General features: G+C 32.8%; 1 protein-coding gene across 2 annotated transcripts; it reads left to right on the top strand.

Annotated features, from left to right (window-relative positions):
- The first annotated feature begins 13981 nt into the window (after positions 1 to 13981).
- Positions 13982 to 19369, top strand: LOC126972793 (chitin deacetylase 1). Of its 2 annotated transcripts, none has more exons than XM_050819846.1 (5): positions 13982 to 14169; positions 14885 to 15023; positions 16200 to 16312; positions 17460 to 17609; positions 17900 to 19369. In XM_050819846.1, exons 1-5 carry the CDS (start codon positions 14118 to 14120, stop codon positions 19057 to 19059), a joined length of 1614 nt encoding a protein of 537 aa, XP_050675803.1. In that variant the 5' UTR covers positions 13982 to 14117; the 3' UTR covers positions 19060 to 19369. The 2 variants fall into 2 exon arrangements, with proteins under 2 accessions (XP_050675803.1, XP_050675802.1); XM_050819845.1 differs by lacking the exon at positions 16200 to 16312 and adding an exon at positions 15905 to 16035 and having other exon boundaries at positions 13983 to 14169.
- The last annotated feature ends 204 nt before the right edge of the window (positions 19370 to 19573 follow it).

The raw sequence follows: 19573 nt of genomic DNA, 5'->3' as shown, positions 1-19573 counted from the left end.
TTGGCAGATAAGTTATTAAATTTCTAAATTGTGCCATGCATTTCAAACTATCTTTAATTTACAACCAAATAAGACTTTAATTACAAATGTAAATATTTACAATACTTAATTACATGTATGTAGTAGTATCACTACGTGGATCTAGGATACTGGCAGGGTATCAGCGTAGATGTCCAAGCTAGGCGGATCCGTTGACCGTACCGCGTATGAGACCCACGAGCAAGTGTCTCGGCACCAAATGGCATAAAGTGTGCCGTCGATGCAGAAACCCCAGACCAACCAAATCACCAACTGAAGATGCTCGGACATCAGAAGGAGTCAAAGGTTTGACCCAAGTATATAGGTACTTGTACCAAAGTGCAATTAAAGTTCCAAGCCGGTAATCCATCTCTTAACCCCTAGTGTTGCGGATGTCCAAAAGCGATATTCTCACCACTTCCAATCATTAAGCCTGTTTGTCTCCCACTTATATAAAAAAATCATGATGGCACGAGGATCTGACTGACGTCCTGGGATAAGAAATATCATATAACCTTTATCCAAACTCCTTTGTACGTCGTTATTACCAAGGTAACTGTTGAATAACAAACCATATCGAACCAAATTTCATTCAAAACGGAAAAAAAGTATCATAATATCTAAACTAAGCTTTTTAATAACTAACACATTTTATTTGCAGCTTTAAAATGAGTGAATGAAAATAATTATCTTATAGATGAGTATTAATTAGGTATTTCTATGTTCAAGGTATATTTTAAAAGTTTATTTCGTAATTTAGTTTTGAAACGGATTCCACCAAACTCATTTTGAAATACTTTTAATTATAGCAACTTAATATTTATAAATTCATTCGAGTGATTTTTCAAACACAATTACAAAATGTATACGAGCATAAAACATTTATTTTGTAGTCGACATCGCCTATCATTGTTACAATGTTAAAGAGTGGCCGAATCTTTATGACTGCATGCATTTTTTGATTCGATGTCTATATATCTCTGATGATATAATAAATAATGCTCAATTTTGGAAGACAATGTATTTTTAAATATTAATATCAATAACTAACCTGGCCATTTTATTATAGATTTGGTTTTAAAGATTTTTTTTCTTTTGCGTTCCTGTGAATTCGATATAACTGTTCCGTTGTTCTTTAAGATGAAGAGAAGCCATAAATGGCTGGAATTTACTTCCGTAAATCTACCTTACATTACACTTTAGATTGAAATGTGCCTTTTAAATTAATTATAGCTTGCCATTGGAACCTAACCTTCATCATATAATGTTATACTAAACATATAAATAGTAAAATAAATAAAAAGCCTTTATTTTTGTTAACAAGTTTTACACAGAGTAGTTTCGTGTGCCTTAAATTAATTTACTTATGACTACTATCTAAACTAAACACATTTTGAGTATTAACTAGAGTTAAACTAAAATACTAACAATTTTAATATCTATTGATTATCGGCAAACAGTAGTTCGGTTAAAACTTGTCTTCCGACAAAGGCCTCCTGCAAAGCTCTCCAGTCTTTTCTCATTTTTGCAGTGCGAGTCCATGTTGAAACCGCTTTTTTCTTAACGTCATCCTCCCATCTCTTAGCCTGTCTCCCTCTTTGTCTCTTTCCATCTAAAGGGTACCATTCTGTGATAAGTTTTGTCCATTTTTCTTGCTTTTCTCTCATCATATACTAAACATATAATAAAGATAAATAAAATAGAAAATTAATAGAATTGATCAAAGAATGTAAATAATGATATATGCATGATATGTATGAGTAAGCTTCACTTCATGATATTCAAGTAGGTACTTAAACGTAGGTATGTTGTATACTTGCATTGTCACAAGTGAAAGGAAATATCTTGAAGAATCCTTGACTGTTGCGCGCCTGCCGTGTACGCGTCGTCACTGATGTTGTATGTTATATTATTATTGTCTGCTAGAAATGAATAAAATTATGTGTAAATGTTAAGCGAATATCCGTCTGTATAAAATATAATAATATTTATTTTGATGTGCCGAAATGACCCCATTCGTGGTAATGATAAATGCTTACGCTACGCGTGCTTGAAATAAAGTAACTAATTATTAAATAGAGGGTTAGTCAGCTTTGTGCGTCACAATTTGCTAAAATTCAGATATTTTTGGTGAACAAAACGGTATATTTTGTAACAAAAGTCATCAATAGTTAAAAATCTAGTGTCAAAGTGATTGTTGATAGTATTCACATAAAGCAGTGTTAATCTTTATCAACAAAATTCATACCAACAGTTTTTTTTAATAATCGAGCAACAAATGTGCAAGCATTTGGATTACATCATAGCAGATAATATACTGCCTTATGCCCAAAGCATGCAATTTAGATTCATCATAGAAATGTTAAATTCCAAAGATAATCAATTTGCAAGATCTAAATTTTTTAACAGTTTCAAAATGATTAGACTAGATCCATTAATATTAATTATATATATAAATAATTTTTACTGTCTTCATGGATATTTTCCACCAAAAATAACAACCGATGTATCAAAACTCTGTATAAACAGAATAGTTAATAATATATTAAAAGAATTTCGATGGGCTTATTTTAAACAATATTAATATATGTGCACATTTACATATATCTTAATCTTATATATATGTTATTTAGTATTGAAATCTTATCTAAAGGCCGGTTATGCTCTTTGTTGACGGATACGGGAGTGATGGTGGTAAATACCAATAAACAAGAAAATTCACATATTGACCTTAAAACAAATAGTTAAAGAAAGTTCATGATATGAAGGTGTTTTCCTTCAAAAGAACGAAAATAATAATGTACAATTAAATTAATAAATAACTACTTCTTCCGCAACTTCATCCGCATATTTTACAAAACAGTGTTGTTTTTTAGTAGTAGTATATTGTATATTAATATATAAATGTATAATAATAATAATAAAAATGTAAAGTTACAACTATATATAAATGTATAATATATAGTTGTAACTTTATCTGTTATCTAGAACCATTCCTTGAAATGAGACTTGCTCAGTTTCATCATAAAATAATGTAATAAATGCAAATCTATACTAATATTATAAAGCTGCAGTGTTTGTTTGTTTGAACGCGTTAATCTCTGGTACTACTGGTCCGATTTGAATGATTCTTTCAGTGTTGAGTAGTCCATTTATCGAGGAAGGCTATGTTTTTTTTTTTTCAAAATTAGGGATCCGTAATAAAATTGCTATTTTGTAACACAAGGTGTAATTTCATTAATCGAAAACCTATTTTTGCGTGCGCTGCAAAAACTATTGACAATAGAACAAAATGATGTACAGGCTATAATATAGGCAATATTTTATTACTTATAAAACTATCGCGTGAATTATACTTTATAAGGCAAAACAACGTTTGCCGGGTCAGCTAGTAATAAATAAAACGTCTCAGCGTTCGCTACAATATAATATTAATTATGCTAGCTGTTATGATAATATGGAAAATATCCATTTGCAGTACGGTATTAAAAGCTGAAGACTAGGAAGTTTCTAGATATTTCCTAAATGATAATACAATTCCATTAAATGCGAAAATAGAATTTTTATCATTTTTAGTAAAACTTTTACTTCTTACACATCACTGCTTCACGGCAGAAATAGGCGCCGTTGTGGTACCCATAATCTAGCCTTGCTTGTAAAGCTTGTTTTTATAAAATGATTTACATTTAATTTCTTGTTATTCTTATCAGCAATTCCTTATTTGATATCAAAATGTGTCATTAAAAATGGCTGTTGTTTAACAGCCGTAAGTATGGACAAGTAACATTGGCTTCCATATTTAAATGCGTACACAAATTTCGTCTTACTACGGCAGACTGTTGAAAAATCCATATATGTGGAACTAATTCTGTATACAATATAATTTGATATGTAATAATATTTTCATAAAATAAATCTATTGAAATTGGGCCAACTTATTCAAATAAATCGGTATAATAGATTCAAAATTAAAAATGCTTTTAAAGAATCCTTACAGCATCACTTTACTAGCTATCTGTTAGAGCCTATTTTCCAGGAACCAGGTATGGAGTTTAAATTAATATCAATATGTAGTTTTGTCTGCACTCCGTGGATAGGTGTTAAATATCAAGTTTACTGACATTGTGTATATATATATTTGTTTGACTTGTTAGTAATTATTATTTGTAAACCACAGCATGCGGGCAAGGAATGGAGAGCTTTTATTGTGATTTGTAACATCTATATCTACCCATGACCACAAATAAATGATCTTATCATATCTTATATTTTCGAACCCACTGTGAATCGTGTGCGACCCAACACGTTTTTATAATTTCGACGTACCCTCCATTACTTATTTTATATTTTAGTACATAGATAATAGAGATAATATATCCGTACAACATATTCACTTCCTGTTATCGTTACTTATAAATTGAATTCTGTTTCCTGACTTGTCATTGCATTCCTGTTTAATCCATTGCCATATGTTAGAATGCTCGATTTGTTTCCTGAAAACTATTTATAAAATTGTGATTAACATTTGCCCTAAAGTCATATATTAGACTTATATTTAATGTCATACATATCTATATGAATTCGAATGAAGGTAACAATATGTGTTCATGTGGAGAAACATACTTGAACTGTTGTAGGTGGGATTCAAACCCGATAACATTCTGTCGGTGCGAATAGCTTTTTTTTTAAATGATAATAAGGGACGAGACGAGCAGGACGTTCAGCTGATGGTAATTGATACGCCCTGCCCATTACAATGCAGTGCCGCTCAGGATTCTTTTTCTGATAATAAGGGACCAGACGAGCAGGACGTTCAGCTGATGGTAATTGATACGCCCTGCCCATTACAATGCAGTGCCGCTCAGGATTCTTTTTCTGATAATAAGGGACGAGACGAGCAGGACGTTCAGCTGATGGTAATTGATACGCCCTGCCCATTACAATGCAGTGCCGCTCAGGATTCTTGAAAAACTCAAAAATTCTGAGCGGCACCACAATTGCGCTCGTCACCTTGAAAATAAGATGTTAAGTCTCATTTGCCCAGTAATTTCACTAGCTACGGCGCCCTTCAGACCGAAACACAGTAATGCTTACACATTACTGCTTCACGGCAGAAATAGGCGCCGTTATGGTACCCATAATCTAGCCGGCATCCGGTGCAAAGGAGCCTCCCACTGGTAAACTCGCTCTCACCAATAGAGCCACCGCGACACCCCAAAAACCTCGTAGATGATAACATCTGTTGTTCTTACTGTAGGCTAATGGTAGAAACTTTCACGCAGTGTGCTATTAAGTTACGTAACATTTCCGAAGATTTAACATTTAAACTATCGATTGCTTGTATCTTATGCAGTCGTTACGTGCATATGCGACCTGGATACTTGGCCTACATCTCAATTTTGCTCACAGATCATAGAGAACTCTTTTGAATCTAGTTTTTATGAACTCTATTCCAATGACTCAATAAATTTCATACATGCTAATGTTATAACTATTTGACCTTTATCTACTCGGTGGGTGTCTTATTCTAGTGGTAAAAAAGAATGTATTTTACAATGCTACAAAAAAAAAACATCACATTATAGAGTTAAATATTAATAAAAAATTATTACTTTATAATATCTATTATCTAATGATTTATTAATATACTTTATAGTGACTAAAAGATGAAAAATGACTTTATAAGAAAAAACTGATGAGAAACTGAATGCATGTGTTTTTAAACTGTATATTATTTACACCGTTTTAATGAGAGAAATGTTCCATGCTTGATATAATGATCCAAGTCAATGACATTGCTTTTTAACTCACAAATCGTTAGAAATATTCACAAATATCTTAACAAGACATGTACATACTCGAATACCGATATACAAAGTTAACGGTTAAGTACACTTACAGTCAAATATTATGACGAGATTTATGAAACTTACACCTATTTCATTATCTATTGATCCCGGGTTGGAATCCCGGTAAGTGTAATATATATGCTTGTTATGTATGTTCAAGTATAATATTGTATTAAATATGTCGTTCTCTTGTATCCATAGTACAGGCTAGGCCTAGTTTGGGGCAAGATAATCTGTGTAAAAGTGTTTTTTTCACCTTTTTTATTTGCGCGACACGCATTGACCTATTATCAAATATTTAATGAAAGCTTGTTTTTGTAAAATGATTTACATTTAATTTCTTGTTATTCTTATCAGCAATTCCTTATTTGATATCAAAATATACCGTAAGCATGGACAAGTAACAATGGCTTCCATATTTAAATGCGTACAAATTTCGTACTACGGCAGACTGTTGAAAAATCCATATATGTGGAACTAATTCTGTATACAATATAATTTGATATGTAATAATATTTTCATAAAATAAATCTATTGAAATTGGGCCAACTTATTCAAATAAATCGGTATAATAGATTCAAAATTAAAAATGCTTTTAAAGAATCCTTACAGCATCACTTTACTAGCTATCTGTTAGAGCCTATTTTCCAGGAACCAGGTATGAAATTTAAATTAACATCAATATGTAGTTTTGTCTGCACTCCGTGGAAAGGTGTTAAATATCAAGTATTGAAATCAACCCAATCAAAGTATACGACCACTGAAGCCTAACATTACAACACGAAGGAAAATCAAAACTTACAGGGTACTGTACTCACTGGCCCAGAATCATGAAATTTGGTGAGTCGCCAGCTTACATAAATTATAACGAAATTCCAATTTTCACCCATCTACGATCAACACTTACTTTTGTATCGCGATTTTAATATTATTCTAATCCATCCACAGACACGATATATGGTTCAATATGGCAATCGAATATAATGATTATTGTAGTACGATAAATTTTATGCATGATATATTTGGTAGGTCTGAGAATAGTTCGTCACCTATTTTTTATACCCCAAAAATTTTAATTGTTGATTTTTCATGACTTCATATGGCAATACAACGTTTGCTGGGTCTGGTTTGGTTTTTCTATAAATATACGGAACCCTTTATGCGACAGTCTGACTCGCATTTGGCCGATCTTATGAAACATTATTATTATTAATATATAACGTCTTAATATAAACCATAAAAAATGTTTATGAAAGTTAAAACTAACTAAACACTTTATTTTGTTGGTATTATTCAAAACTCATTCGAGACAGCTCACGTTCGGCATGTAACATTTATTAGCCTTGCCGTGGCTTCTTAAGGTGTAGTCTTACGAAAACATCATTTATTTACTTTTTTGTGGAATTGAGTGACAGAACGAGCATACAATTCATTTATTTATGATACACAGTTGACCTAAAACTAAACATTATTAAATTAATCATAATTTTTTCTATTATTTCAAGTGTAAACGTTAATTTTGCGTTTTTTTAACTTTGAGTACTTATTTTTTCATATATTTTTTTTTCCTTTATTGATTTAGGGAATTTTATACGTATGTAAATGTCAGCCCCATTATAATCGAAGTACATTAAAAAGACAAAAGAAAAACAAATTTCTTAACTTAACAAACTAAAAAACAAAGTTAATAAAACGAAAAGTAAGTTATATCTATAGTGTTCAACAAATAAGACTTATGGCATTTCATATATTTTAATGTTATATATATATGTATGATAATCCAAAGAAAATTACTAATAAATAATTTTAGATAGGTATATAATTCACAAAATTAAATTTATATCAAAACTTTATTAAAAATTTTATACAATTTGGTCCATTAATTTTGACAGCCCTAGCATAGGCTACGGTCTAATTGAACTGTCAGTTGCAATCACCAGCCTTAAGTTTTATGCTAATGCTTTGGTCTATAAATTATGGTGTAAATTATGTTCACATTTTTAAGTTTGGTAAAACAAAAACACATTATTCTCTAATTAAAAACTAAGTATGTAAAATTGATACACAATTGTTAAATTATTATTAAATTTTCATTTTTGTTATTATAAAAAACTATTTTATTTTAGTGAACAGTACACATATAACACGAATCAGCCCAGACTGCGCCCGTCAAATGTAATGCCTCATGCGTCTGTAAGCCCGGCATTCATTTCGGCATCACCGACATTCTTCAAACCTATGTTTTAGCAGCAAGAGATGAGTTAGTTAGATGCAGTTATTTCTACTGCTACTGTATAATATACTTTGGATAATTAAAAACAATAAAAAATATCGCGCTTTTAATGCTCGTGTTTTTAACAAATTATAAAAGGCGACGTCCTTTTATTCCAACGTTGCTCATGAATTAAAACTACAATAATACTACATACAACTAATAGATTCAACTTTGATTTAGTACAATTGTATTCTTCCTAGTTTTGTATAATATATAATGTTGCTGTTGTTATAATGCACTAATAATCATAATATATTGAACTAAATAAACTATCACATACGTGCCAACATTATTTATTCAATAAGCAAGTATTTAAAGAAATGTTTACACATCACTCAACTTTGGAACGCGTTGAACTCTAATGTATGGGAGTCTCCTGAATACGGCGGTCATTCCACTCTTCAATCACTTATTATTAATTATGGTCAATTACACGTGAACACTTGACGTTAATGTAATAATTATCTCTTTTATTAATTACTAGCTCTGTCACGCGGTTTCACTCGTGAATTATGTTTATTAAATTTATTAAAACGATGTGTATGAGAAACAGGCATTTTTGCACAACATTGTAATTACACATCACTAATCATTACACTGGTGGCTATGGCAATACGGGAGCACTTTTATTCCGGCTCTTCACATTAATCGATATTAGCTGTTAGCTGTGAAGTCTAATGGTAGATGCTCTGATAGATACGTGCTTACGAGTTTAGCTATCATACACATAAGAATAACTTAATTCCAACGGATTTAAATAAGAAACAATCTCTTCAGCTTTATAATATAAGTATAGATTTGAATCACATCAGGATTACAATGTTTGAAATAATTATACTCTTTATAACAAATATATACTTAGTCCTGCCATAAATACTGTTACAATTAAAAATAAACAAAATATTAAATTTGAATTTGGAATCTGTCACTTTTATATGATTGTTCATTGAATTTTCTCATTATGGCGCCAATACATTGCACAATATTGCGATAAAGTGAACCGAACCGCTGTGATTGCATTACACATAGTAGGTTTGGGGCCAAGTGCAATTTTTAAAACTCTCCATACGATTAGTAAAATTAAGAGGTACATTGAGACCTCCTCTGTTTGTGACACAAAAAATCTGGCCGTCCACGTAGTATTCGTATGAAAAATGTGGTCAAAGCAATAAGGGAAAGAATTCGAAGAAATCCTGTCCGAAAGCAAAAGATTTTATGTCATACAACTCGGTCTACACAGTCTTGATTGTAAACGAACGTTTTGGACTTCATCATAGCTGAAGACTGGCAGTCGTCTAAACCTGATCTTAATCCGCTGGATTATGATTTATGTTCAGTTTTAGAGAGTACGGCTTGCTTTAAAGGCCATGATAATTTGGAGTCCATAAAACAATCCGTACGTTTGCCAATGAAGAATTTTCCCATGGAAAGAGCATTCATGCTTCTATTGATAACTGGCTTCAACGTTTATAGGACTGTATTGCAGCCAATGGAGACCACTTCGAATAAGCTTTTTATATTTTCAATTGTTTTACATTAATGTATTAAACTAACACACTGACTGTAAAGGTAATAAATGTTATTTGCAATAGAATTTTTTTTCTTTGTTTCAGTAGTTATGGCAAGACTAGGTACACTTTTGTAATATACAGGATGTAATCGTTAAGTATGACCAGGCGATTATTCTGTAACTATTAAAATTATCTCAAAATTTTAACTGATATCGAAAAGCGTTACCTAATCAGAAAAATAAAATCAATAACTTTTTAAAAATGAAACGAGAAGTATCCAAACTTTTGATTTTAATATCAATATATTTTGTATGAGATTAGTGGAAAGGTTTTCCTTATTTAAAAAGATATTATTAAGATTAAGATTAAGCTGTCAATGTCAATCAGTACTGATATTTAAGGAAACTGTTTACTAATCCAACAAACTAGTAAATCTATCTTTTAATTGAATTATATTTATTTCTTAGTAAGTACAAAATTTTGTATTCAAAGCAGATTTTCGAAGTGACGTCCTTCTTGTACGATACAATGACCTTTCTATTACACACCCATACATTTAGTATGGGGGAGTTTAATATCAAAATTTTGAATAATTCTCGTTTTTTTATAAAGTTATTGATTTCATTTTACTGATTAGGTAACGTTCTTTCGATATCAGTTCAATGTTTTTTGATATCTGTTATAGTTATATAAAAATCACCTGGTCACACTTTACGATTACAACTGCATACAATTATTATATTTACTAATATGTATGTCCTGATTATTAATTCAATGGAATCATACACATATATGTTTTGCTTACGGCGTTAAGTTACCTGATTATAAATGTTTCTTGTCTGATTCTTAGAAAATCATGTATCATATTATTACAACATTCAATACATACAGCTCACAGTATTTACATTGTAATAAGAATTTGTTATATTCTTCCATTAAAAGTTGAGTATCTTAACACCTTGGTTCCAGGGGATAATTTATATATCTCAGGTGCTCAGAGTCTACCGTAGGATCAGTACTAATAAGAATAACGACCCTACATATCATATTCATGACATTATTACAATCAAGTTAAGTGTTTCATTATATGTAAGTAAGGAAGTTACAAGTAACGGAAATGATTGACATAAGGATGTTGGTTAACGTATGTTTAAATTATAGTATTAAATATAAATAATTTTGTTTTTTTTATGAAAATAAGGGACGAGACAAGCAGGACGTTCAGCTGATGGATATTGATACGCCCTGCCCATTATTGCAGTGCCGCTCAAGATTATTGGAAAACCCATAAATTCTAAAAGGCACTACAACTGCGCTCGTCCCCTTAAGACATAAGATGTCAAGTCTTATTTGCCCAGTAATTTCACTAGCTACGGCGCCCTTCAGACCGAAACACAGTAATGTTTACACTGCTTCACGGCAGAAATAGGCGCCGTTGTGGTACCCATAATCTAGCTGGCATCTAGTGCATAGGAGCATCCCACTGGTTATATATTTTTAATTTAAAAATACTTTAAGTATCACGAACATTCTCCAACAGGCTAATACTAAACCGATTAGAACTACTCTCCGTGCAAAGAAGGATCGGGTCGCTGATCGCGTTCTCTTAATCAATTGTAACCAGAGTTAGTTACAAAGTTAATAAAAAATATAGATACAGATACGTTTTAAAAGAAATTGAGGCTGAAAGATAAGTAGATTACTATTGCAGCGTGATTTTTATTTTTTTAAATATTATAAAAGTATGAAACCAACTAAAAAACAACACACAGAAGAAATTTGTGAACTACACACCGTTTTGTTTTAATAATATCAGCTGATGGCGTTTCACAATTTTAGACTTCGACTGACACATTTTACCTTGTACGCCTGAGTCAGAATTCCTGTAAGCTGTAGATATCATAACTGGTATTAAGTACCAGAAACCAATGCCAGTGTAATGAGTTATTTTCATGCTACTTATATACTTTGTGTATAAGTAATACAAATTAGAACTAAGTGAGTGTTAAGAGACCGTGTGTAAAACGACGAATAACAAAAGGTAAAAATGTTTACATGTGTTTGTTAGCCACTAGCCATATCGAAAACAATTCATTATTAAAGCGTCTCTCAATCTATCACTGTTATTTACGCTTAGGTCAAAACTTGAAAACTCGATTCACGAATATTATATAACATTATCCTCCCGGACACGCCGCAAGGCCGAATGATACCTCGTTTAACTTTCTTACATAAACTTGCATTTTGTTCATGAACAATACAAATATGATTAACTTAGTATATATTTGGTAAGCCGATCTTTTGTAATATAATAAACCTATGTTGGCTTTAACGAAGGATTAAAACCTTGATAATACATTATTATTACTACTTATGTGGTCGCTAGATACTTGAAACCCTGTTTGATAATTTATTTTATTTAATAATAATCTACAAAATAATACTAAGCGTAATATTATCGATGCGGATAACATTCAGCCATGACACGGTGAGCCTATTTTTTACACAAATTAATTAGGTAATATGATTCAGTTAAATTCATTTCATAAGAAAAAATAAGGCGCTCTTGCATTTTATGTGGCATCCTCAACTCATAAAATTAATTATATATTAGGTATGCTAATAAATAATAAACTTTGTAGCTCCTTTTTATCTTTATGTGACATTGACATAAATTTTAGGAACTGGTTCGTAAGATAATCGAAAGTGAACATTTTAATAATAAGATAAAATGCAGAAGCTTCAGGTTAGCAAATGTTAATATATTATCTTTTTTGCTTATTATTGTGTAATAACTGTTGATTTTTTCATTTTCATTTGACTAGATAGGTAATTTATATAATTTAATACATTTAATAATACAAATATTCTATTACAAATATTGTTCTGTCTTATGTGAGGTATTTTTATTTAATGAAAATGATCTATGTTTGAGGCTTTTTCACGCCTAAACCACTGATCGTATCGACATGAAACTACCACCATTCGATGCGAAATTTATCATAGATTATTAGACTTATTTTTCGAATTCCAACGTTTCTTCGTTAATTTATTGTTAAACTTCGCCCAGCGAAGCGGGCCGGAACGGCTGATATTACTATATGAATTATGTGGTTCATAATAAAAATTACACAACGAATCCCTGTATCACACATTATTGTGGGAGAACAGAAAAAGGCTAAAATGAGCCCGACTTAATGGATAAATTAACAGAAACAACCGACTTCAAAAACACTATTCCAAAACAATAGATATAATATGCACAAAAAGTATAAAAATAATTGCGTATTTCTATACAATCTAATTAATTAATCTTGTTCTAGTTGCGATTATTGTTATTTTTGGAATTTGGATGAAGATTCGGCCGCGTATCGTTAATTTGCTCCTAAGAATTGACTAGTTCCGTTACTTTGTCATGGATTCCGTAATCATAACCTAACCAAACTCTCACCAAACTATCTTTGAAGTATATCCTTTCCAATAAAAAAAAGAATCATCGAAATCGATTGAATCAGCGATATTGAGTTATTAGTAAATTTATCATCCACTTTGCTATACGTATGTATAGCAAATTTAAGGCTTTTATGGTTTTCTCATGGATGCCATTGTCAGATCTGGACCAAAATACAATGGGACCACACGGGAAGCACCAGCTTTTAAATTAGAATTATCAACAACGGTTCACCCAGTCGAAAGTTTTGAGGTAACAAAAATAAAAAATAAATAGCGACGAATTGAGAACCTCATCCTTTTTTGAAGTCGGTTAAATAGTTAGGTGATCTTACATCTGTTCCGTGATGATAAAATTATTTTAGTTGCCAAAATAAAATTTCAAATATTATTTGCTAAGTAATTATATAACCTTCAGTTAAGATATCTACTGATTTTGATCCACCGATAAATTAATTATACTTTTACTAAGCAATTAGTTTGGGTCTTTCTTATAATATTTTTTTAATTTACTAATATATTTCTCAGACTGGGGGTGAGCTTTTGCAATTCAAAGGCAATTCGAGTAGTTTGTAAAAGATAGTTCTCGTTTTGTATTATACTATTACGTTTAAGTACATAGCTCAAAATTTATATAGTCAATGTTTCTAAATTATTCCTTAAGTTACTGGGATTTGATACAAGTTTACAATTTTAATATGTTAGTGTAATTAATTAGTGTATCAGTGTGTAGGTATTTAGACAACATTGAATGACTGAGTGATTGTTAAGACTTTCGATACTTGTAACAAATAACGTCACCGCGTGCTTAATAAGCACTGCTTATTAAAAGCTTTGGCGTCGGAGTGATGATTTATACTGGCGAGAGATATTGTGTGTAGAGGACTGGCGTGTTGGCTAGAGTCGACCGTAAGCTGGCTGCTTATATAAATAGGTGAAGAGGGGCAACAGGCACCTCTTGCACTTTCTTGCGGAGTCGGAGCGCGACAGAACGGCCAGTCCTTGTCGAGCGCCATGGCTCGCCACGCGTACGTCTGTCTTGGGCTACTGCTGCTCACATATACGGGTTAGTACTCATGATATTATTCATTTCTACCAAATTATTTCAATATTTTCATGTTTAATTAATAATCAATCAAATTACTCAACATTAAATCACCAGTTTGCGTAATTATAAATTTTATATTATCAATGGTGGTAGTTTTAAATTTTAATGGCGTGATTGTATAAATATTAAAGTTTTGTAGTAATATAATTTGGATATTATGTTCCGAATGATTAAGTAAATCTTTTTCTTACAACTTCTCTATAATATTATTTAAATCAATTCAATTGACATTAACTTTATCGGTAAATAAAATAACACCGGTTATCTACGTGGCTGGTGGTGACCTCGATTTCTTTTTACGTTTTACCTTTCAATGCCTTACGAACTTGCTTTCAGAAAACGCGATTCGTGTCAATATTAACTATATAGCAGTCTTGTAACAAGTTACTTAATTTCTTCATATTTTAACGTAACCACTTCGCTGCTCACGAATCATGCGCGTGCGCATTATGGAAATCGACTCCAAAATAAAACGGTATTACATTCCACTCCCGCGCGTGTTGTAACCGCGGCTTACGTTTAGCTATTGCCTAATACCTACACAGTTATGTCTTGTAATAAAAGTGGCTCTCATACTATCGTGGCAAAAACTTTACCCATGCTCTCATTTTGAAAACAATTAAGACGAGATTATGTAACTGAGAGCTGAGCTAATGTTATATTCCGTTTGCAGTGATAGGTGAAACGAGAGTAAAACGACAAGAAGATGATAATGGTGCTGATGAAGTGAACCCGGAACAACTTTGCGACGGGCGTCCCGCTGACGAGTACTTCCGGCTGTCCACCGAAGGCGATTGCCGTGACGTTGTCAGGTAACTTACCAATTAAGTGACCTCTGCATAGTTTCAAAAACATTTATAATTTCATCTGACATTTTAAAGTTCTTGTTTGTATATTGTTAACTGTTTCATTTTTATATTTAATAATGCACTAATGTTTTTATTTAGTCCTGCGAAGTCAGCCGAAGGGAAAAAAGCCTTATTTTAGAACAAGGTCACCTAGCTATGGATTTATTTGTCTAACTATGTACGTCGTTAGGCATTCAAGAACTTGATATTCCACAAGTGAACGGAGCTGTCTACAACTTCATTTGAATCTACACATCTACACAAATGTATTAAGCATAGTACATACGATAAAATACCTACGGATTCAATTTGTATTTTCGCCTGTAATTTTAAACAATCGTTGGCACAAAACATTTCAAACTTATTTAAGTTATTTCTAGGCTTAATTATACACCTTTAATTTTTTAATTACCAAAAAAAGGTTCGACTGTGTATAATAGTTAAAAGATCGTAATTATGCAGTCACTTTTTAAGTACTGTAAAATAAATAAAGTATGTATATTAATATTTTCAAATTCCTACCTAAAATCATTGACACTGTATCAATGTAGGAATCCGGAAAAAACCGGTGAACTCGACCGCGGCGCGCCGGCGGTATCGTGCGCCCAGGAACGGGCAGGAGACGCTGGAATAAGTTTGCTACAAATAAATTTGAAATATGTCAATGATTTGCTATTTTCATGGGATACATTTCTTAAATATTTTTTTTTTATAAATGTGGAAATAGCTGAGTAATATTGATTGGTAATTTTAAAATAATGGTGTATAAAAACACAGAGAAGTATATAAGAACGTTCGACTCATGTGTGTCAGAATTTATGTTCTGAAGGTATGGCTGTGTACAGGTGCGACAAAGGTGCTGAAAATGGCGTGACCCGACTCGCTTCCGTGAAGTGTCCCGGCGGCCTGGCATTCGATATCGACCGTCAGACCTGTGATTGGAAAACACATGTTAAGAATTGTGATAAATTAGAAAGTAAGTTCCGTTGAATGCGGGAAGTGTGTGTGCGAAGGGCTGACTTCCTTCTAAACGTGTCGTGGAATATATATATAAGCTTCATGCACCTATGACAGCGTTTCGCACGTCCGCTTCCTGGTTGATGAAACTTTATCATAATGTTATATTTCTTATCGGTACAGGTGCACTAGGTCAGGTCTGAAACAGATCACTTGCCCATCAGGCCTGGCTTTTGATCTGGAAAAACAGACCTGCGACTGGAAGGGTAAAGTGAACAACTGTGACAAACTTGAGAGTAAGTGCCGACAAGTTATGGGCGAGTAGCCAGCAACCGAGCTTGGGTGAAGGGGCCGCGTCGCACAGTAGATAATTGTTATTGCATGAGGCCCCGAACAAGGGAGCGGCCCGCACAGGACCGACCTTAACTACACAGTGGACACAATTGATTTGCAACTTATATACTAATCCTGCTGTATTTTAGTGTTTATAATAGATTTGTCCCTGGAAATATGATGTTATGTTTGCGAAATGTAAACAAAATATGATTTGTAAAATACAATACGGCGTATAAAATTAAAAGTCGTTTAAACATGAAAGTCATTTCAACACTTTATTAATATAATTCAATTCATTCATAATGTTTCTCGATCACTATATCTAGTTCTTTCCATGCTATCCGCTTTAAATTAATAATTTAAACTAATCCCGCTCTATTGATCTACAGTTACTAATTTTTCTTACATTAATTTATAATTAAAAGCACTTTTTATGTATCATACACAACAGCTTCACTTATACTAATAGTATTAATATAAAAAGCATAACTAAATTAACCTTGGATAGTTGTCCCTTACACTGGCGTTGTGTAAACAACAAGTATACATCAATAAAAAAAAACGAAATAGCGAGAACTTAATTTGTATTTTGTACAAACACTTGGCAATGTAAATACCAATGGTGAAGGGATAAATTGTAAATATGTGTGAATAATAAATGAGTTCTCGAAATTTCGTTGAACCTCATCACAAAAACCTGGAAAAAATCTCATTTTCTGTTTTCTTCTCTTAACAGATTTACTTTGGTACTTTGATGTTATATTAATTATTCATATCTTTTTCATGTGATAAAAAAAATCTACGTTACATTATATTCTTTCATTCGTTAAATTCTTCCCTAATCTATATTTTCAACCAATAGAATGCTTATCTAGTGACTAATGAAGGTTAACTTTATCTATTCATTGAAACAATTTCCTTTATTAATTTTATACTGATATCTATCGTCTATTCATCCATCTTTCATGCTTAGCCGAATCTTGATCCATTTTCGACTCATAACTCAAAAGTACCAATACTAATAAGCAAAAAGGAAAATTCAACTATCCCAAACAGTTTTTTAAAAATAATGTCAAGAAAAATTCTAATCTGAATGTGTAATTTCAGAACCAAGAAAAATATTACCTATTCTAAAGACAGACGAGCCAATTTGCCCCGAAGGCAAGTTAGCCTGCGGCAGCGGTGACTGCATTGAGAAAGAACTGTTTTGTAACGGAAAACCTGACTGTAAAGATGAGTCTGACGAGAACGCCTGCAGTAAGTTTAATAATTCTCATAATTATGTAGCTATATAAAACATTATTGGGCTACTGGGAAATTTCTAATGTTTGTTTAACTTTCACAGTGAATGCAGGTAAAATTGCCAGAAAATACTACCTACTTATTAAATACTATTTATCCCAGTAAAAAATATCAATGTATAATTACTTCAGTTGGCCCTTCACGATGTCTTTCATATGTCTTATATAGGCAATATGTTATCCGACCGTTATCCGTATTATATTTGTAAACCATTTTTAAATAACCTTTAACTTTATCTTTAACAGCTGTCGACGTGGATCCCAACAGAGCGCCGGATTGCGATCCCAACCAATGTGTTCTCCCCGACTGCTTCTGTTCTGCCGACGGAACTCGCATCCCCGGTGGAATCGAACCCAACCAAGTACCCCAGATGATAACGATCACATTCAACGGTGCCGTCAACGTGGACAACATTGACTTGTACGAGCAAATATTTAACGGCAACCGCCACAACCCCAACGGTTGTCAAGTGCGTGGTACATTTTTCGTTTCCCACAAGTACTCAAACTATGCCGCTATTCAAGAATTACACCGCAAAGGCCACGAAATTGCCGTTTTCTCAATCACTCACAAGGATGATCCACAGTACTGGACAAGTGGAACTTATGACGATTGGTTAGCTGAAATGGCCGGTGCTCGTCTCATCGTCGAACGCTTTGCTAATATTACCGATGCCTCCATCATTGGCGTGCGCGCTCCATACCTGCGAGTCGGAGGTAACAAACAATTTGAAATGATGGCCGACCAATACTTCGTTTACGACGCTTCCATCACAGCTCCCCTTGGACGTGTCCCGATTTGGCCTTACACTCTCTACTTCCGTATGCCACACAAGTGTAACGGAAACGCTCACAATTGTCCTTCAAGAAGCCACCCGGTATGGGAAATGGTCATGAATGAATTGGACAGGCGTGATGACCCAACCTTCGACGAATCTCTTCCTGGATGTCACGTAGTAGACTCGTGTTCCAACATTCAAACTGGTGACCAATTCGCGCGTCTTCTTCGCCACAACTTTAACCGCCACTACACGACCAACCGTGCCCCTCTAGGTCTTCACTTCCACGCATCCTGGCTGAAATCTAAGAAGGAATTCAGAGATGAACTCATTAAATTCATGGAAGAAATGCTTGAAAAGAACGATGTCTACTTCACTTCTCAAATCCAAGTAATTCAATGGATGCAAAACCCAACTGAGCTATCGTCGCTCAGAGATTTCCAGGAATGGAAGCAAGATAAATGCGATGTTAAAGGACAACCTTTCTGTTCTCTGCCAAACGCATGTCCGTTGACAACGAGGGAATTACCTGGAGAGACACTGCGTCTCTTCACTTGTATGGAGTGTCCGAATAACTACCCTTGGATCTTAGATCCAACGGGTGAAGGGTTCAATGTTAAGAAGTGATCTCTTAATTTAAAGTGAAGAAAAGACTGTGAGCAATATGTAAATAATACTCAATAATATTATTAAATACAATAATTATGTCTTATATGTAATCGTAGGACGAAAACACCAAATCGAGGTACCTAGTATTGTTGATAAAAAATTATCTTATTATCTATTTATAAAATTATCTCGAGGTGTTTGATAGATACATTGATGAATCTGAGGCATGAGCCACTTTACTGTACACTACAAAGAGACAATGTTTTGTTTCAATAAATGTAATTTAGGTTGTTACAATTTTATGAACAATAATAAAAATAAAAATTCATATATGCTTTTATTTCTCATAATACCTTATTACATTACCAGATCATAGACACCCTAGCCAAAATTATATACCAGTGGGAGCAAGGGCGTGCATAATATTATATAGGCAATTAGGCAGTACCTACCTCGTTATTAACCTAAATAAATATTGCACTAGCGTTAAAGTAAATTGAGTTTAATTTGGTGCCGTTATTTTATAACCAAA

The sequence above is a fragment of the Leptidea sinapis genome, chromosome 27 (genome assembly GCF_905404315.1).
Source record: "Leptidea sinapis chromosome 27, ilLepSina1.1, whole genome shotgun sequence".
NCBI classification, from domain to species: Eukaryota; Metazoa; Arthropoda; class Insecta; order Lepidoptera; family Pieridae; genus Leptidea; species Leptidea sinapis.
Note: the sequence above shows the minus strand (reverse complement) of the source record. Positions and strands in the feature narration are given on the sequence as shown.